Here is a 21,421-nt window from a genome sequence, read left to right as displayed (position 1 = left end):
TGTCAGTAACAATGCCCCTGTTACGGTGATGGGGACACCGTACCGCTGTGAGTGCCGTCCTTTGGATGAGATGCTAAACCGAGGCCCTGACGTTCCTGGTAAAATTCCCAATCAGGTCTCTGACATCAAGGCCACCTAATCATCCCTTCCCCTTCATTGGCTGATATCAATCCCTGTCTCCTGAGCCGTTCAGCCATGTGTAGTGTGATGTGTGCCTGGTGCCAGTGTATGGCAGCCATTGAGCCTGCGTAGCCCAAGGTTGGGTGCTACCAGTGGTGCTGAAGGAGGCAATTTCCCTAACCCTACGTTGTAAAGCGCTTCGAGTCTGAGAAAAGCGCTATATAAATGTAATGAATTGTTAATTATTATTATTGCTGACTCTCCAACTACTTCCGTCCTCGGCTCTGCAAAATGAACACAGCGACTTTGCAATTTGCTTGTGTTTCATTACAGCTCTGTGAAATGATGTAGATGTAAATATAGCAGTGTCTTGTCTTATAGGGACTGCTACCTCATTTCACGGTGCTGTGATTAACACAACACAAGGACCTAATGGCCCTGATGACGTCACTGATGACGTGAATGTATGCAAAACTATTTGTGGACGTGTGTGAGATTATGTGCAAAATGTCAGCATGATTTATTGGTGAAGTGCCCCTTTAAGAAACATACCGACCCTTTGACCTCTAAAGGGGTTCCACGTATCAATAGGTACAGAGCCTCTATGTTTAGGCTATTTTCATCTTTCCAATATGTCAGACCACACAGACATGAGTGGTTGTCAAATGACAGACCACACACAGACATGAGTGGTTGTTCATCAAAAAGGAAGCAAACCGAAGTCATTTGTCACAACTGACTATGCGATATATTGGTGATGGGGGTATAAAGATGTTATGAAACACCTTATCCTGACTGAGATCTGATCCAAAACACCTTATCCTGACTGAGATCTGATCCAAAACACCTTATCCTGACTGAGATCTGATCCAAAACACCTTATCCTGACTGAGATCTGATCCAAAACACCTTATCCTGACTGAGATCTGATCCAAAACACCTTATCCTATTGAAGATCTGAACCAAAACACCTTATCCACTGAGATCTTAACAAAAAATAGATAATACTATATTTTATCCTGGCCAAAATAACCAAAATAGATCTATATTTCGAGTACTGTATGTAAAAAAAGGTTTGGCATAGCAAAGTGAGGCATTTGGGAAGTGTAAAGTTGCCAGGTTGCCTGTGAGGTTGCCAGGTTGGCTGTGGGGTTGCCAGGTTGGCTGTGGGCAGTAGTACCATGGAGGGCGGTGGACATCTGCAGGTCCATGCGGCTCTTCTGCTCAGCCGTGCTGCTCGGCTGCTGTGTGGGCTGAGTGGTGGGGTTCTCTGCCTGGAAGACCTCGGCCCCGACGCTCTGCGACTGCGAGTCCAACCCGCTGACCATCCTGGGCTGTGGCCTTCCTTCTGCACCAAGGAGAGAGGACACATTTATAAATACATGACTGTTCAGAGATGGGTTACTCAGAGCCATACAAGTCCCTTTTGAAATTCCTTTGGAAGGAAGGCCGGCGTAAGTGTAGTCATTAATTCTGTTGTTGTTGTTGTTGTTGTGTGTTTGTACTGTAGGTGTGACTGAGCTCCTGGGTGACCAACACGTGTCCTGCTCTGTGGTGCTGCGTGCACTTTGCCACCTCTTGCGTACGGTCTCTGATATTGATCCTACCTATATAGTGTGCTTTAAAGGTGCATTCACAGAGGACCTGACCAGACGAAAGGAGAACACAAACATGTCATGACTAAAGGCAGGGGCGGACCTAGCACATTTGGCGCCCTAGGCGAGATTCGCCACTGCGCCGCCGCCCCCCCCCCCCCCCCCCCCCCCCCCAAAAGAAAAGTTTTTTTTCTTTTTTTTTGTAATTTTTTTTTTGTAATTTTTTTTTTATGGCTTTTGTCTCTTCATAGTTCTCTAATGTTAGACTTTCTTTCCTCAACGCTCAATTCTATAAACACTTGACCGATACCCATCAATGCACAGCGCTCTAGCATGTTCTGACTGTGAACACCTAAAGCTGAGGCTCAGACCGACCGACCGTTTTAGATTTTTGGCTCATTTTCCCTTATGTTAGAATTTTTTTTATGTAAAAATAATGGTTGCAGATATAGAGGGGGGCGCCAAAACTGCACAGAAAAAGAAAAATTTTTTATTAAAAATTAAAAAAAAAAAAAATTTAAGATTTTTTTTTTTTTTTTGGTGCCCCCCTCTGGGTGGCGCTCTAGGCGACCGCCTATATCGCCTGTAGGAAGGTCCGCCCCTGACTAAAGGCAGTAACAGCTCTAGATCCCAGATTAAATGTGCCTGCCTAAAGCAGAGAGGGAAGAGGTGTGGCAGACGATGAGGGAGCTGCTGAAGGACAGAGAGCCTGCTGCGTCACATCCCTCCAGAGGAAATGGAACCAGAGCCACCCAAGAAAAAGATGGCCCTCCAGAGTCAGAGTCTGATGATGAGGCACTGTACACAGACAAAACTCTAGACTGGTATAGCCCAGTGCCAGCATAGACACATGTCCACTACAGCCCATATTGGTACTTGGCTACACCTGCGTCTAGACCAGGAGTCTCAAACTCAATTTACCTGGGGGCCGCATGAGGTAGAGTCTGGGTGAGGCTGGGCCGCATCAAATATTCCACACAAAAAGGGTTTCAAGTATTTTTTTTTTTTGTATGGAAATGTATGGTTGAAACATGCAAACGTTCAAACGCACACACACTAATAAGCATTGGAGGCTTTAAACCAGGGCCGGACAGGGGAAATCATTCAGGCCAGGAAATATAGTGCGAAATATAGCCCCAGTCAGGCCACTTTTTAAGCGGGGGTCCCCCACCAGGAAATGTTGTGTTACAAAGACTTCATTTCCTGCATTCTGGTGCAGGAATTGTTTTATTTGTACCCTTTAAATGCCAGTGTTTGTGATGACATGACTGCAAAAAAAAAATAAAAGAAAAAAAATCTTTTTTTGGGAATTCTTTTAATTTACTTTTTAGGAAATCATCTGGGGGGCCGCACAATATCATCCAGCGGGCCGCAATTGGCCCGCGAGTTTGAGACCCCTGGTCTAGACTTTCGTTTTCTTTGGCCACACTGTGCAGAAGAGGTCAGCTCTGTCATTTGAACATGTCAACAAGCTAGTCTGCCTCAGGGCTCTACAGTGTGAGCATTTCACTTGCATTCGGCCCTAAACATTTATTTGTGCGAACCGGATTTTTTTTTTTACGAGCACAGTGTGGGAGTAATAGTTTTGCGTAGTGGGGGTGTCATAGACAGAGCAGCGCGGACCTTCAATCTTAGTGTCTCTCTCTCTCTCTCTCTCTCTCTCTCTCTCATATCGATAGCTGAGCAGCTATAACAGAATAATTGTATTTATTTTTATTATTTACAATAGCGTTTCAATTATAATGAATTAAAGAATTGTATTAAGAATGTTCCATGTTGCGTCATCTAATAATATATGCCATTACCTTTCCTATAATAATAACATCCTGGACACATTTCAGTCAGGTTTCAGAGCCAACCACAGCACAGAATCTGCCCTGCTTAAGGTCACCAATGACCTGCTCCTCACTACCGACAACCGGGACTGTGCTGTCCTTATGCTCTTAGACCTCAGTGCAGCTTTCGATACAATAGACCATGCTATTCTCATTGATCGTCTTCACCAGGCAGTTGGTGTCAGTGGCACAGCCCTATCATGGTTCACCTCCTACCTCAGTGATAGAAGCTTCTCCGTTAATATCGGAAACTGCTCCTCCCCCTCTGCCTCTCTCTTGCGGGGTTCCACAAGGCTCCATCCTTGGCCATATCCTATTCTCCCTATACATGCTGCCCCTTGGTCTGATCATTAAAAAACACAACATCTCTTTCCATTTTTATGCTGACGACACTCAGGTCTATCTCCCCATGAAACCCAACAATATAAACAATCTCGACAGTCTTCGTTCCTGCCTAGACGACATCAAATGCTGGATGGCACACAATTTTCTACAGCTCAATCAGTCAAAGTGTGAAATCCTCCTTTTCGGCCCTCCGAACCAAACCAGTGTCATTGCCAGCACTGCCTGGGTAACCTGTCTCCCCTAGTCAAGCCCTTTGTTAAAAACCTGGGCATGCTCTTTGACCCTGAGTTTTCCTTCAATAGGCAGGTAAACACGGTGGTGAAGGGGTGCTTTTTCCAGCTCCGGTCCATAGCCAGGATCAAGGCCATTCTCTCCCCCTCAGACCTGGAAAGAGTAATTCACGCCTTCATATCCTCACGCTTAGACTACTGTAACTCCCTGTACCTGGAGCTAAATACATCCACCATAGCCAGTCTACAACTCCCCCAAAACGCTGCCGCTAGACTACTCACAGGTACCCGGAAGAGAGCTCACATCACCCCTGTACTTGCCTCCCTCCACTGGCTCCCGGTGCGCTTTAGAATAGACTTCAAGGTCCTTTTATTGGTTTACAAAGCCCTAAATGGTAAGGCCCCTGCTTACCTAGCAGACCTCCTCACCCCCTATACCAACGCCAGGGCCCTCAGATCGGCTGATAAGGGTCTCCTAACCACCCGTAGGTCTAACTTCAAGTCTAGGGGGGGACGTGCTTTTGCGGTCGCAGCCCCTGACCTCTGGAACAGCATCCCCATGTCCATTAAATCTGCCCCCTCCATTGAGTCTTTTAAATCAAAACCCACCTATATCGCCTGGCCTTCCCTGACTCACTTTGACTCTTGCCGTACTTGTTGACGTGTTGTTCTGTTTTACCTTTGTCTATCCGTTGATATTTATTTTTTCTGTTTATTTTATACTTTTCTTTGTTCTTAGCTTAGCTATGTGAAGCACTTTGGTTTACAAGCGTCATGTTTAAACATGCTATATAAATACATTTGATTGATTGATATCAAAGTCAAAATGTTGGTATCGTGACGACACTACAACATACAAAAGCAGCTCGACAACCGATGATCCTTTGCGTCTAGTAGATTTTGGCGGTATGTGCTATTGCACCGATGTTTGTCCCCTAGTATGCACAAGCACAGTATAATATGCATGTAATAAATAGTTAATAAACTCTGTTACTTGAAAATGTTTCACTGTGCTCCTAAATTTCTTTGTGTGCTCCTAAATTGTTTCACTCCTTGGGGAAAAAGTAAGCATAGAGCCCTCTGCCTGAGCAACTGGTTAACATGTCAACAAGCTAGTATCTCTGAGCAACTGGTTAACATGTCAACAAGCTAGTATCTCTGAGCAACTGGTTAACATGTCAACAAGCCAGTCTGTCTGAGCAACTGGTTAACATGTCAACAAGCTAGTATCTCTGAGCAACTGGTTAACATGTCAACAAGCTAGTATCTCTGAGCAACTGGTTAACATGTCAACAAGCTAGTATCTCTGAGCAACTGGTTAACATGTCAACAAGCCAGTCTGTCTGAGCAACTGGTTAACATGTCAACAAGCTAGTATCTCTGAGCAACTGGTTAACATGTCAACAAGCCAGTCTGTCTGAGCAACTGGTTAACATGTCAACAAGCCACTCTGTCTGAGCAACTGGTTAACAGGTTAACATGTCAACAAGCCAGTCTGTCTGAGCAACTGGTTAACATGTCAACAAGCCAGTCTGTCTGAGCAACTGGTTAACATAATAATAATAATAATAATAATAATAATAATAATAATTCATTTAATTTATATAGCGCTTCTCAATAACCCGAAGTCGCTGACAGTAGTCGGGAGCAGGGGTACAAACAAAGAAATGAAAGCAAAGAAACAAAAACAAAAACAACAAAGAAACAAAAACAAAAGGAACATGAGACCATGGGGGGAACAGGGGAGACAGCCTGATAGCACAAAAAAGACTGGAGACAGATATCAATCAGGTTGGAGGGGAGGGGGGGTTTAGGGGTGGGGGGGGTTGAAGGCAAGGGAGAACAGGTGGGTTTTGAGGCGAGCTTTGAAGGTGGAGAGTGTAGGAGAGTCTCTAATGGACTGGGGGAGGGAGTTCCAGAGTCGGGGTGCAGTGCGAGAGAAGGCCCGATCTCCGAAGTTTTTAAGCTTGGATGTCGGGACAGTGAGGGAGGCAGTGGAGGAGGACCGGAGGGAACGGGTGGGGCAGTAGGGGAGAAGGAGATCAGTCAGGTAGGGGGGGGGGCAGGCTGTGGAGGGCTTTGAAGGTGAGGAGTAGTGTTTTAAAGTGAATGCGGTGTTTGATCGGGAGCCAGTGGAGGAAGTGGAGGACAGGAGTGATGTGTTCGCGGGACCGGGTGTTAGTGAGGAGGCGGGCGGCTGAATTTTGGACCATTTGCAGTTTATGGAGGGAGCGGGAGGTGATACCAGTGAGGAGGGAGTTGCAGTAGTCCAGGCGGGAGGAGATGAAGGCGTGAATGAGGGATTCAGCAGCGGGGGGGGGAGAGGCAGTGACGGATTTTTGCGATGTTGCGGAGGTGAAAGTAGGATATTTTTACGATGGAGCGGACGTGGGGGTCAAGTGAGAGGGTGGGGTCAAGGAGGACACCAAGGTTGCGGACTAGGGGGGAGGGGGTGATGGTGGAGTCGTTGATGGTGAGTGTGATGGGTCCGGATCTGGTGAGGGTGGTTTTGGTGCCAATGATGAGAAGTTCAGTCTTGTCACTGTTCAGTTTGAGGAAGTTGTGGGTCATCCAAGTTTGGAGTTCGGTGATGCATGATTCGATGTGACTGAGGGGTGGGCTGTGGGGGGATTGTGTACTGATGTAGATTTGGGTGTCGTCAGCGTAACAGTGGAAGTTGAGGTGGTATTTACGGATGATGTGACCAAGGGGGAGAATGTAGCAGATGAAGAGCAGGGGGCCAAGGACTGAGCCTTGGGGGACCCCCTGTGTGACTGGGGAGGGGGAGGAGGTGTGGCCGGAGAGGGAGATGAATTGGTGTCTGTCAGTGAGGTAGGAGGAGAACCAGTCAAGTGCTGTGCCCTCAACACCCAGTTGGTGCAGCCTTTGGAGGAGGATGGAGTGACACACTGTGTCAAAGGCTGCACTGAGATCGAGTAGGATCAGGATGTTGAGGGCACCGGAGTCAGCGGAGATGAGGAGGTCGTTGATGACCTTAACCAGTGCGGTTTCGGTGCTGTGAGCGGGACGGAAGCCAGACTGAAGGGGTTCATAGAGGGTGTTGGACTGGAGATGGGAGTTCATAAAATCTGAAAATACTTTTTCTTTAACCAGTTGCTCAGACAGACTGGCTTGTTGACATGTTAACCAGTTGCTCAGCAGACTGGCTTGTTGACATGTTAACCAGTTGCTCAGACAGACTGGCTTGTTGACATGTTAACCAGTTGACATGTCAACAAGCCAGTCTGTCTGAGCAACTGGTTAACATGTCAACAAGCCACCCTGTCTGAGCAACTGGTTAACATGTCAACAAGCCAGTCTGTCTGAGCAACTCGTTAACATGTCAACAAGCTAGTCTGTCTGAGCAACTGGTTAACATGTCAACAAGCCAGTCTGTCTCAGCAACTGGTTAACATGTCAACAAGCCAGTCTGCTGAGCAACTGGTTAACATGTCAACAAGCCAGTCTGTCTGAGCAACTGGTTAAAGAAAAAGTATTTTCAGATTTTATGAACGGGTTGACTGGAGTCATGTTACACAAGTTCACACTGTTCCAAGTAATCGTATTCAACTAGGAGTATGAAAGGGACTGTTCACTGTCTCTTCAAAAGACACTATGGCTATCTGTTTCTTTAATAGCTGTAGCATTTAACTCACTGTAGCATTTATTTGGGTGAAATGTTACTTTCCAAACAATTTACAGGCAAGCTGTTCACATTCACTTTGTAGCAGACGTTAATTTGTAACTGTTCTTTGTGTGGTTGTTTGCTAATTATGTCTGCAATTCATTTATATTGTGGGTAATGCTACTCACTCTCATTATAATTTTGAAATAATCTAAACTGAGATATAATATTATTAATAAAGTTAAAATAAATTGATTCCTCTAACCAGTTTGTAATTTATTTATTCCAACATCAAATAATACAACAAAATATTCATATTTTAAACTTTAATAACTTAACATTTTTGTAATCAATTCACAACATAATTATATATAGTTATTTATTCATGAATGTGTTAATTTAGTTTTTAAAGAAGCAGGATTATCCATCAAAGCAGGAACAGAAATGTTGGACTAAAATGGTCTCTGATTTTGAAAGAGAAAACAATAAAGGTGATCATCTGTTCTGGACATGTTGAACTTCAGCAGTGGCCATGTGGGGCTCAGACACGCGAGGACATGGCTGCAGTGCTTACAGCCCTCTGAGACGCATTCAGATCACCTGGCTGCTTACACTCTACATCCCTCTGATCCGAATTCAGAACACCTGGCTGCTTACAGAAGCATCGCGATTAATGATTCATTTACCAGCAAAAACAACAGCAATTGATTCAATTTGCAATTGAACGTTTCAATGTTTTTCAAGTGCGGTAAAGGTAATACTATCCTTAGGTCACATGGGTAGTTGCCTCTCACAGGACAGAACCCATGGTGATTTAAGTCCCAGGACAGTATGACAGAACCCATGGTGATTTAACTCCCAGGACACTGACAGAACCCATGGTGATTTAACTCCCAGGACACTATGACAGAACCCATGGTGATTTAAGTCCCAGGACAGTATGACAGAACCCATGGTGATTTAACTCCCAGGACACTGACAGAACCCATGGTGATTTAACTCCCAGGACACTATGACAGAACCCATGGTGATTTAACTCCCAGGACACTATGACAGCATGGTGGTTTAACTCCCAGGACACTATGACAGAACCCATGGTGATTTAACTCCCAGGACACTATGACAGAACCCATGGTGATTTAACTCCCAGGACACTATGACAGAACCCATGGTGGTTTAACTCCCAGGACACGGACAGAACCCATGGTGGTTTAACTCCCAGGACACTGACAGAACCCATGGTGATTTAACTCCCAGGACACTATGACAGAACCCATGGTGGTTTAACTCCCAGGACACTATGACAGAACCCATGGTGATTTAACTCCCAGGACACTGACAGAACCCATGGTGATTTAACTCCCAGGACACTGACAGAACCCATGGTGATTTAACTCCCAGGACACTATGACAGAACCCATGGTGATTTAACTCCCAGGACACTGACAGAACCCATGGTGATTTAACTCCCAGGACACCGACAGAACCCATGGTGATTTAACTCCCAGGACACTGACAGAACCCATGGTGATTTAACTCCCAGGACACTGACAGAACCCATGGTGGTTTAACTCCCAGGACACTGACAGAACCCATGGTGGTTTAACTCCCGGGACACTGACAGAACCCATGGTGATTTAACTCCCAGGACACTATGACAGAACCCATGGTGGTTTAACTCCCAGGACACTGACAGAACCCATGGTGGTTTAACTCCCAGGACACTGACAGAACCCATGGTGATTTAACTCCCAGGACACTATGACAGAACCCATGGTGATTTAACTCCCAGGACACTATGACAGAACCCATGGTGATTTAACTCCCAGGACACTATGACAGAACCCATGGTGATTTAACAGATCCAAAATATAAAAAAGGAGTGACTTCATTAGTTCCAGAGGGGCCCGTATGTGACCAGAAGCAAGCCCCCCCCCCCCCACTGCATGGCGACCAGGGCTGCCCTGTCCCAGTATGTGAGCAGAAACAAGCCCATGGCAGACCGCCCGCCAGCCCCCCCCCCACTGCATGGTGACCAGGCTGCCCTGTCCCAGTTATGCAACTGGGGAGCGGGTTCATGAATCAGCATCAACACAGAGACGCTAGGAGAGAGGGGGAGGGAGGATGTAAAAAAAACAAGTGGCCATTTAGAGTCGCTCTCGCTCTCCCTCCTAAAAAGCAATGAGCTCATTGTTGGTTCAGGTCCAAAGCCCCCCGCTGCATATTTCAGGGTCAGAGATAACTTTGGCCTGCCCAGTTCCATCAGGCATGAGTGTGTGCACCGCCCCCATCTTTGTTTCACTTTCAACTTAAAAAAAGATTAAAAAAATGTAAAAGTGGGAAGACCATTTTCATCTGTATCCATTACATCAATGCTACAGCTGTGATTATGAGCCACATATGCACACCTTAGACAGCATCGTATTATGCCAGTGTTATTTAATGTCATGAATTAGGGCTGGGCGATATAACGATAACGATAAATATCGCGATATATTTTAATAATCGATATCGAAATAAAAAAAATCGAAACCTGCAACAGGGCAGTTTTAAAACCAGAGACAGTGGACATACTTGTCTTTCTTGCCTGCAACTTAAAGTAATGGCTTTGCTTGTCCAAATGACAATACTGACCAAATTGAGATTTATTTTTCTCGTCCATTTATTTTGTTTGCTTTCTAATTTAAAATACAGTTTGAAACCGTCTGTACACAGTAGGCTATGTGTGCTAGCAGAACTAGACTCCAGTCACGAGTCACGGTGCACATGTGCTGTGGTTTGTCCACCAAAAAAGCGCCAAAACATCGAAAATAAACTAGCAGAGCCAGCACTGTTCAACTCCCCTGGAGCCACAGCCAGCAGAGAAGCCGGTTTACTTTCGCTTTTAAACCAGCTGCAGCCTGAGAACTGGAGTGTGAGGGGATGTAACACTAAAGATGGCGACAATGACAAAGAATTGCTGCAAAATAAACATACATCTGTTGTTAAATTTTTTTTTTTAATACTTATAACAATTTGATAATTATCGATATCGAGAAATATGATAACATTATCATATCGTTATCGCGATATGATTTTTTTCCATATCGCCCAGCCCTATCATGAATCCCATATTAGTCCCCGTTACCCAGGATAGCAGCACATGACAATGACATCACAAACATTGGAATCTCTCCTTTGATTTAGAACTCTGCTGTAGATGACGGTGAAGCCAGGCTGTACTGCAGTCACTGGAATGTTGAAGTGCAGGTTCCAAGTCTTTCCAAGAGCCAAACATTAAAATTCATGGACTTAGTTCACTTCAAAACTGCACAAATGATGTTTAAGGTAATAAATAACATGTAAAAAAAATACACATAGGTAGAGGAGGTGGTTATAATTTAAGAGGGACATTGAATCTAAAACAGCCTAGTGCCTGTACGAATCTGAAAAGCATGTGCATCTCAGCTCCCTTTGGAATGGACTAGATGCCAGTATAAAGCTGAGCAATAATACAAACCAATTCAAAGGCCGCTATAAACAAATATGTTTGGACATGTACGAGAGAGAGAGGACTAAGTAGTAAGGTGACTGAAGTACAACATATGTTTTCTTTTTTGGCATTTGTAGATTTATATTATAAGAAAGAAACAATTTTATATGTAATTTATTTTAAGGAAGGGGCAGGACTAGATACGTTTTACTTCCTCCAGTCCCTTCCCGAACATGTTTTTTGCAAATTGCTTTAGGTAAATGTGTGAAAACACCTTTTTCTAGCTTTATGTTTTAATATGTTTTATTTGTATATGTTTGGGAAAAATAAAATAAAATTCACGTCTTGATACAACAATCAAGATGCCTTTCTTTTTTCATAATCTTCTACCGTTACTGAAGCTGTTTCAGCTGGTTTACCTGCCACAGGCCTCCACTGTGTCTGGAGAGATGCGTCTTAAAACACCACATACACCCAGGAAAGTACTAAAATGTCATACTATACACCCAGGAAAGTACTAAAATGTCATGCTATACACCCAGGAAAGTACTAAAATGTCATGCTATACACCCAGGAAAGTACTAAAATGTCATGCTATACACCCAGGAAAGTACAAAAATATTGTGCTATACACCCAGGAAAGTACTAAAACATTGTGCTATAAACCCAGGAAAGTACTAAAATATTGTGCTATACACCCAGGAAAGTACTAAAACATTGTGCTATACACCCAGGAAAGTACTAAAATATTGTGCTATACACCCAGGAAAGTACTAAAATATTGTGCTATACACCCAGGAAAGTGCTATACACCCAGGAAAGTACTAAAATATTGTGCTATACACCCAGGAAAGTACTAAAATGTTGTGCTATACACCCAGGAAAGTACTAAAATGTCCTGCTAATATCCGAGTTGCGTTTCTTTTTGTGAAAAGTATTTTTTCCTTGAGAAGTTGCTCTATTGCATCATAGAGTTCTTCCTCAGATGCTGTATTACATCACAAGGGCAAACCCTTCACAAAACAAGCCACACGTGAGAACGAGGCGACTTTCTTCAGTTCATTTAATGTTTAAGACACATTCTCAGATACACTGGAAGCCTATGGCAGTGATGAATCAGCTAAACATAAAATACAATTCTATTATATTCATATTATGCAATTATATATCAAATGCAAGAATGACTTGTCATAAAGACTGGTCTGGTTCTTAAGAAGAATGACTTTGAACGAACCCGTCAAAAAGACTGGTCATTTTCCAGTCAACATTGTCGAAGCGGATTGTTTTTTTATCGGTTCATTTCCGTTGAATAGCATCTTGAAAAGCCCTTGTTTTCAAGGAAAATAAAAATATTCCATAATAAACGGAATATTCTAGAATACACAAAAAACATTCACATTTTTCGGCCTATTTATGAATCGTTTTCAAATAAACGCTAGATTATCGATAGTATATGTGTACGTATGCACGCTATATAGGCGCTCTGATATCTGATCCGATATATTTCCTGATCGCTCGCACAGCCAAATCACATATAGGGGGAAAAGCTTATATCTCCGTGAAAACAGGTCTGATTATCCTAAAACTGGTAAAAATAGATTCCTTACCCGAGATCAGATGGTATCCAAAAAGATTATTCCAATTCCTGATCGCCATTCCAAAAATCGATCCTTTTATTGATCCAATGCTACATACTGTAAACACATATTCCACGCTGTTCTGATGCTCCACAATGAATCCGATCGGCTCGGGGTACATGCGTGAGAAGTAAAATGTGGATTCCGGATTATTCTTTTCTCATCCATTTTCATTGAGTCCATTCCAAAATGGTGCATTACCATCTGGGAGACGATAGGGGGCGCTTTTTTCACATCTGAGCTCCTGATGGGGCTGGTTTCCGAACGGTAGACTTGGTTGATGAAATATGAATTCAGATCGCTAATAAAAAAATAAAACGATAATTGTCGTGCTGGGCATTCAGGGGGTGGGCTGTGTTATGTCGTCCGTGGCATCCAAAGTGTTAAGAAGAATGACTTGGAACCACATGTCATAAAGAGTGGTCTGGTCCTTTAAGAATAATTACTTCTGTCCTTAGTACATATATTATTTAGTACTACTTATTGTAGGCTACTCTTTAATACTTATTGTACAGTAGGATACTCCTTAGTAGTTATTGTAGGATACTCTTAATAGTACTTGTTGTAGGATACCCTTTAGTAGTTATTGTAGGATACCCTTTAGTACCTATTGTAGAATTATCTTATAGTACTTATTTTTAGGCTACCATCTTGGTTAGGTACTCGATACTCATGTTGGCAATACAAACATTTGAGCTCCTTCTACAGTTGTAGTTATTGTACGTTGATCTGGATAAATGCATAAAATGTCATGTATTACCGTTGGTCTGGAAAGATTTTTGATCTACCTTAATAAATGCTCAATATTGATGTGCAAGATAAATACTGAGACAGATTGACATGGTAAAATAATCACATCATTCTTCAAATTATGCACTTGCTCCCCTGAGGCAGATTAAGATGGATGCCAGCTATTTTGGTTTAGCAAGATATTTAATGGTGGATGTGTGTGTGTGTGTGTGTGTGTGTTTATTCAGAGTCGAATACCTTAGTTGGAATAGCTCTGAAATTGCCTCACATCCCTTGGCAATTTGTCACTAGGTAACAGTGAATGTTGCTATAAAATATTGTTCTAAGTGGAGTGCCATTATCTTGGAATGCAACATCCAGTACAAGTGTTTAACACTCACCTTTGTTTGTGGCAGCCGAGTCTGGCTGCAGCTGGAGGACGTCCACACTGCGGAGCTCCTCGGTGCTGCCGTGCTTCATGACGCAGTTGATGGAGGAAAGGGTGTTGACCAGCTGGCTGTTGATGGAACCGAACTGGGAGTTCGGCTGGCCAAAGGCATCCGCAAGCTCACTGTAATTCTCCGCTAGTAGCATCTGTTGCTCCTGCAATAGCTTCTGTACCCTCTCGATGTAGTGGTCCAGTCCAGGGCCCGCCTGGGCCTCCGTTTGCAGTGGTCCCCCGTGAGCCCTCGCCTCCGATGTCTCCTCGCTTCCTGACGTCAGGGAAGGCCCGCAGGCTATATTCCTGGTCTTTAACCCAACCAGGAAGTTCTGGTGGATGCTGACTTGTCCTACTCCGCAATCTTTGGTTTTGGTAGAGGATGATTGGGCCAGGGATGATTCTACCTCTGCGGTGGTTCCCACAGCGATAGAGCGCATTTTCGCCGTTGTCTGAGCGTCTTTGACAAGTCCTTCCCCAGCCGCAACGGTCCTGGTCTCCGTCACGGCCGTGCTGGTATGCTTGTTGCAAGTGATCAACACTGTATTCGTGCAACAGTCAGCCAGGACGGCCGTTTCTGTATTAGTGGCCTTGATCGCAACTTCCATTTCGGTACTGGTCTGTTGAGATTCAGTCTCAGGGGTGGCCATGACTGTAGCGTCCACTTTGCCGACAACATCTGGGTCGGTTCCTCGCGTCACAATCTCTTTGATAGGGCCGACGACCACGTCCACAGAACATTCTCCGCAGCCGACTGATCTGGACTCCTTGGTCATCTCCACTGCGGGTCTGCAAAGAGCCAAGCTATCCACCGACATCTCAGTGTTAATTCCCACCTCGCAAATGTTCAGCTCCACACCTACACTCTGGTGGCACATCTCCACTCGTCTCCCGACACACCGGTCGCTCACCTCCACTATCTCGTGTACTACCCATCGCTCCATGGGCACCTCTGGGCCTACAGCAGTACTGTGCACTTCAGGTCGACAAGACACTCCTACAGTATGTGTTTGGAGAGTCTGAGCCGTGCTAGCATGACTGAACTCCAGGTGGTTGCCCACTCCTTGGCTGTGGGTCTGGACTTTAGCCTCCACACAGGCATTGTACATCTCTGGCCTGGCCATACAGCCTTTGTCGGCTCTTTTTCTGTTGGACCCACCGGCTGCTTGGAGCTCCAGTTTGAGCTTGCCCATTTCCATCTGGTGGGTGGTCTCTTTCAGCTGTACCTCCAAGCGGTAGATGTTCTCCTTCAGACCTTCAATCGTCTGCTGCTGGAGCTCAATTTCCATCTCTGCTTCGCTCGCCATGCCCAGCATGGCCTCGGTCACACCCACACCGGTGCTGCGTGTATCCAGGTGCTCCGTCCCCACCCCTGCGTCCTGGAAACAGCGCTCCGTCGTCCACTTCCTCTCGGTGACGGTGAGGTTATTCATATTTTCATCCGTACCGATGCCAATGGACTGCTGGTGAGCCCGGTTGTGGGTGGCGGTGGGCCGGACCTGCTGACTTTCAGCTCCGTTGCCATCCTGGCTCGTGTCCAGAGCTTGGACCTCTGCCGCCAGGCGCCTGAACTCATCTAGCCGCTGAGTGCTCTGCCCCTGGACTTCGGGCTCCACGATGTGCAGCTCGGCATCCTTCTGAACAGGACCGGGACTCTCCAGCTGGTCGGCACTGCCCACGCTGTAGGAGCGCTTCCGGAAGCCTCCCAAAGGGTTCTTGGACTGAGCGGCCAGTTGCCTTTTTTCCTCCTGCAGCACCGCGATCTTGACCTGCAGGATGGGGATGGTCTTCACCTGCTCCTCCAGCTCCTTCAACCTCTTGAGGGCCACCACCATCTGCTCGCGGATGTGCTGCAGGTGCATAGGACTGACGTTGGTCACCGGGGTGGTCATGCCAGAGCTCATGGGGCTGTGGCGGATGGAGCTGCCCACGGAGGGAGGGTAGTAGGGGTTGTACTCCCCGTTGGCGAGGTGGCCGTTGAGGGACAGAGACTGGTGGGCACCGGGGGAGATCTGGCTGGCGCTCACCGAGCCGGAGAAGGAGGACAGGGAGCTACTGGAGCCGAGGCCCCCGAAGCTGGCCAGCCTGCGGCGGGGGGCGGGGGCCTCGTTGGGAGGCTGCATGAGCAGACGCTCCTGTTCCAGGCGCCGGCGCGTCTCCATCAGGGTCTTCTCCACCTGGGGGTTGTGGCGAGGGTGGACGACCCGCGGGGAAGGGGGCGGCAGGAGCTGTTTGGGCTCAGGGACGATCTGGTGGTAGGACTGCGACAAGGCGGGCTCATAGGCCGGGAGTGCCCTGCTCAGGGTAGGGGTCAGCGTGGGGGTGAGCGGCGGGGCGGCGTGGGGCCTGGAGGAGAAGAACAGCGGGGACTGCTTGTTGTCGTCGCTGTTGGAGGAGGACAGGGAGTCCGTGGACGTCCATTCAGCCTGGATGCCGCCGCCCCCTCCGGTGCTGCCCCGGGGCACCGCCAAGGCTCGGGCCGCTCTGGGCTTCCTCTGGATGTTCAGCTTCTTGATGGTGTTGCCCCTCTCGATGTCGTCCACATACTTGAGGAAGTCCAGGTCTAGCTGATAGCCATAGGGGGTCTCCAGGTAGTAGGGGGCCACAGAGTCCTTCTCATCCTCTGCACCTTTCTCTCCTCCCTCTGTAGAATCAAGACAGAGAAAACTCAATTAGGAAGCCTTTTTCACCATTTTTATTTTTATCGTAATTAAATCTTTCTGAACTTTATAAAAAACAAAATACATACATAACACCACTGTAATCAAACACTTCTTCATTATTTTTTTTTAAATAAAAATAACCTTCTTACAGTCATGCACTCTTCCTAATTAATATACTAACATACACTCAACACTGCAGCACTCAAGTCTGAACACTTTGATGAACATCGTTACTCAGCCGATAGAGTTGTACCCTTCCTGCTGACTTGTCGTACAAAACTTGTAAGTCGCTTTGGATAAAAGCGTCAGCTAAATGACTAAACGTAAATATATCTTTTACCAGAAAAGAACCCGACAAGCACAGACACAAAATTGTAATGACTGACTTTTGGAAAAAGTGTCTCTGTACCTAAAGTGGCTCAGGTGTAAGGCACTAAACTAAGCACGCTAAGTGTTTCCTCAGGTACAAAACGAAGCGTTAAGCATTTCTTCAGCCGCAGAAAATCACCCCTAATTTCCCAGAGCAAGTACCAACACGATCCGAGTGTTTCACATGTTTCTGCTAGAAAAGCACGAGCGAGCGGTAATTATTTTGGCGAGGGGTCGTTAAGAGTCTGGCTGAAACTATGCGAGAAGAATCCGGTGGGATGCCAACCAACACCCTGAGAAGTGGGCATACAGTACTTGAGGAAGTAAACACAATATCAACACAGTGACTAAAGTCCATGTTGTTCTCTTCTAAATTCTACTTTTTTTTTTATGTTTTCTGAGAATCCTATAATTCCATAGCTTCAAACGGCCAGTTGACGTCGTGACATCATCCTTGTGAAATGTTCAGTTCTCTCAAAATTCTAATTCGACATTAAACTGTACATCACGATGGGTAACTAGAACGCGAGAACGATAACAGTTCAGCGACAGATTAAAATGGAACAAGTTGAACTGCACATCTCCTTTTGTTTACAGACCGTGGCGAAAGGCAGAAGGGGACATGGAGAGAGAGGTAAACACACACACTAAGTCAATATGTTCTAGTCCAAAATCCAGCTGGAAAATAAGGGCAGAGGTGCTACTGTTACACCAGACCAATCTGAACAGAAAAACAGACCCAATAAATGAATACATTTAACTAACCCTTTTCAGAAAGATACCACATTTAACTAACCCTTTTCAGAAAGATACCACATTTTAACCAACCCTTTTCAGAAAGAGAATACATTTAACTAACCCTTTTCAGAAAGAGACTACATTTAACTAACCCTTTTCAGAAAGAGACTACATTTAACTAACCCTTTTCAGAAAGAGAACACATTTAACCAACCCTTTTCAGAAAGAGGAGGGGAAAAAAAAGACGAGACATTTCATGAATTCCTGAGTTCACAAAGTTCAGCCAGTGCCGGTGGAAAGCTGCTTATATCACAGTCCAAATTCCACACGGCGGCAGAAAGTGGCCGCTGTCAGTGATAAAACCCTGCTCCCGCTAGCCACACAACCGAGCCTTCCCAACCGCTTGGGAGGCTATACGTTTCCATCTCGTGTCGGCCAAATACAGTGTCTTAGCCCCCTTGGTATGCCTGGAACTCCAACACGGGCTAATACAAACACGGCTGTAAATAACCAGGTCGTAGAGCTTCTCCCAGCTTCCAGAGACAACGTCTCCTCCCGCCAGTCCTTCCTCTCTGTTAAGTTAAAACAAGAAAAAAAAGGAAATAGCCAGACTAAGCCTCCCACTAAACACCCCTCTCTTGACTTGTTGTTCAAATTCAAGCTCCACTTACCACAGTCCAACAGCAGTCTCCATTCGCTTTTTCCTTCACTATGTCTCTCTCTCTCTCTCCCTGTCCGCTGTGTTGGATGTCAGGGTATAATGGGAACAGGCTGTAAGAGTTACAGCACTGCTCTCTCTCTCTCCCTCCCTCCCTCCCTCAATCCCTCCCTCTCTCTCTCTCTCTCTCCCTCCCTCTCTCTCTCTTTCTTTCCCCCTCTCTCGGAACTGCACACACACTCTCTCTCTCTCCCCAGTCTCTCAATCTTCACTCCATAAAGGGGGAAAGAAATTCCACTATTGGTGTAAACCAAGCATTGCTCAGGCGCACCATTGGCCGATTGCCTCCTCCAATCCTGTGCAACGTTCAGCTCGGGATCTTCCTATAACCATGAACAGGGGTCCTGTTCTTCAGCACCAGGTAGTGAAAAGCCACGACAATAACAGCTTCTGTTCTGGACAGAGTCACTATTAGTACAGCTGTGAACATGTCACACTGCCGTTCATTATATACAGTAGGTCCACGCCGCACTCTTTCCTCTAATACATTTGACCATATCAAAATGTGGCTGTATGCATAAAAGATTTAGTTTGACTTATACATGAGAAAATCTTTCATAGCTCATCATAAGCGAATACTATTAACATTTTAGTTGACACACATAGGCTCTCCTTGTGTTGAGACAGAATGAAAAACTAAAATAAAACTCCCCTTGATTTGGCTTTCAGCGGTGGGGCCCATTTGTTAACATTTAGATTACAAGTTGTACCTTTTAGCTTGTCCAACTTGCAGTTTACTTTTAAAAAGCATCAGAAGGTAATATTTCAGAATACTAGTTCAATTGTATCCTATAGGAAGCCCACCCTGCGTGCGTCTGTGTTGCAGTTTGCACTGCGCTGATATCCGAATCCCAACACAGTCGACAGTGTCGTCTGCACGTCTGGGGCTGCAGACTCCACGTTGGCACCGGCTAGCTACGAGAGAGCAGCACACACCACCAGACATGTCACAGAGGAGGACTGACAGGGAAGCCGCTTTGGTACCGGGCACAGGGAGAGACCCTGTGGAGACAGCTGAGTGGTGACCTCATCACTGTGGGACGAGCATATAGGGTCACACTCCTAGTGACAGAGAGTAAACAGTGACACACGCTCACAATGGAGCCTATCAGCCGCTGCATTTATTAACAGCTGTCCCTGTTGTCAGCGTGACATGGGTTACACAATAGTGAAACACAGAGCAGCACAGTGAGCAGCACAGAGAGCAGCACAGAGAGCAGCACAGTGTCCTCACGCCTTTGGAGTGAAAGAGATGGTCAGTGTGGCTTCATCATGTAAGAGAAGAAGAATAGTTTATGTTATACTAATGTCAGTGTAAGCTATGAAAGCAGCGAATGGGGACCAGTTAACAAAATTGCTCCATTTGTCCCTGGCCAATGTTTAATTAAAACTCCTCCTAAATAACTACAGACCGGTGGCACTCTGGTGGCACTGAAATGCTTTGAGAGGTTGGTCAAGGGTTACATCTGTGCCTCCCTCCCTAGTACCATGGACCCATTGCAGTTTGCATACAGGACAAACAGGCCCACTGACGACGCGGTCTCCCAGGTACTGCACAGCACCCTTTCTCACCTTGACAGTCAGAAGGGGGGCTATGTGAGATTGCTGTTCATCGACTATAGTTCAGCTTTCAATACCATAGTCCCCACCAGACTGGCTGACAAGTTGATCGATCTGGGTCTGAACTCCACCCTGAGTGCCTGGATCCTGGACTTTCTGACCGACAGGCCCCAGGTGGTCAGGGTGGGTGGACACACCTCCAACTCAATCACCCTGAGCATCGGGTCCCCTCAGGGCTGTGTTCTCAGCCCCCTGCTGTATTCGCTGTACACACATGACTGTGTGGCCAGGTTCAGCTCCAACTCCATAGTGAAGTTTTACGGACGACACGTGGTGGTGGGGCTGATCTCTAACAATGACGAGAACCGAGAAGGCCTACCGGGAGGAGGTTGATGTCCTGGCACTCTGGTGCCGGGATAACAGCCTACTCCTGAACATTGGTAAAACCAAGGAGCTGATCGTGGATTTTAGGAGAATACAGCAGGGAACACACACGCCACTGTGGATTAATGGGGCTTTCATGGACAGGGTGAGCAGTTTTAAGTAGGGATGCACCGATCCGATATTGGTATCGGTAGCCGATATCAGTAAAATAGCTGGATCGGGTATCGGTAAAAAAATATATATATATCGGATTTCTTAAAAAAAATTAAAATGTATAATAAATAAAATAAGAAATAACCATTCAGTACATTTATATCCGTGTTAATTTGTTACATTTAGTTTCACTAAGTTATGAAAGTAATGTTTTAAGTCAAGCCTGATGTTGCCTTGCACAAAAGAATGATCCCAGTCTCTTCCACACAGTGATAGTGAGGCATACAGTTTATTAATTGAATGAAGTTTACTTTCTGTCTTTGTTTACAACAAATCAAAAAAACACACTTGTGATCCTTTACAATTCTTTAAAAATATATATATTTTAATAATAAAAAAAATAAACGTGGATACATGTATGGGTATTGGCCGATACCCAAAGCCAGGTATCGGTATCGGGACTGAAAAAGTCGGATCGGTGCATCCCTAGTTTTAAGTACCTGGGAGTCCACATCACAGAGGACCTGACATGGACAACACACACAGACAGACACTGTGGTGAAAAAGGCAAAGCAGCGCCTCTATCACCTGAGACAATTAAGGAATTACAGAGTATCGGGGAAGATACTCCAGTCCTTCTATTCCGGGGCTGTGGAGCGCATCCTGACTGGGAACATCACTGCCTGGTTTGGCAAAAGCACTGCCCAGGACAGGAAGGCTCTACAGAGAGTGGCACACTCAGCAGAGCGTACTACGGGTATTGCACTACCACCACTGCAGGACTTATATAATAGGAGGTGAAAATCCAA

The 21,421-nt window shown here is 45.7% G+C and overlaps 1 protein-coding gene across 2 annotated transcripts in view; it reads right to left on the bottom strand.

Moving 5' to 3' along the window:
• Window positions 1-21,421, bottom strand: part of kank1a (KN motif and ankyrin repeat domains 1a) — a 218,026-nt gene that overhangs the window by 16,442 nt on the left and 180,163 nt on the right. For both annotated transcript variants that reach the window (XM_084338250.1, XM_084338249.1), the window contains 2 exons: window positions 13,990-16,671; window positions 1,301-1,468 (listed from right to left, as the gene is read on the bottom strand). In XM_084338250.1, coding sequence (XP_084194376.1) covers window positions 1,301-1,468; window positions 13,990-16,671 — 2,850 coding nt within the window. The remainder of the gene's footprint in view (window positions 1-1,300; window positions 1,469-13,989; window positions 16,672-21,421) is intronic.

The sequence above is a fragment of the Notolepis coatsorum genome (genome assembly GCF_963971535.1).
Source record: "Notolepis coatsorum genome assembly, chromosome: 2".
Taxonomy (NCBI): Eukaryota; Metazoa; Chordata; class Actinopteri; order Aulopiformes; family Paralepididae; genus Notolepis; species Notolepis coatsorum.
This window is presented reverse-complemented; position numbering and strand designations above follow the sequence as displayed.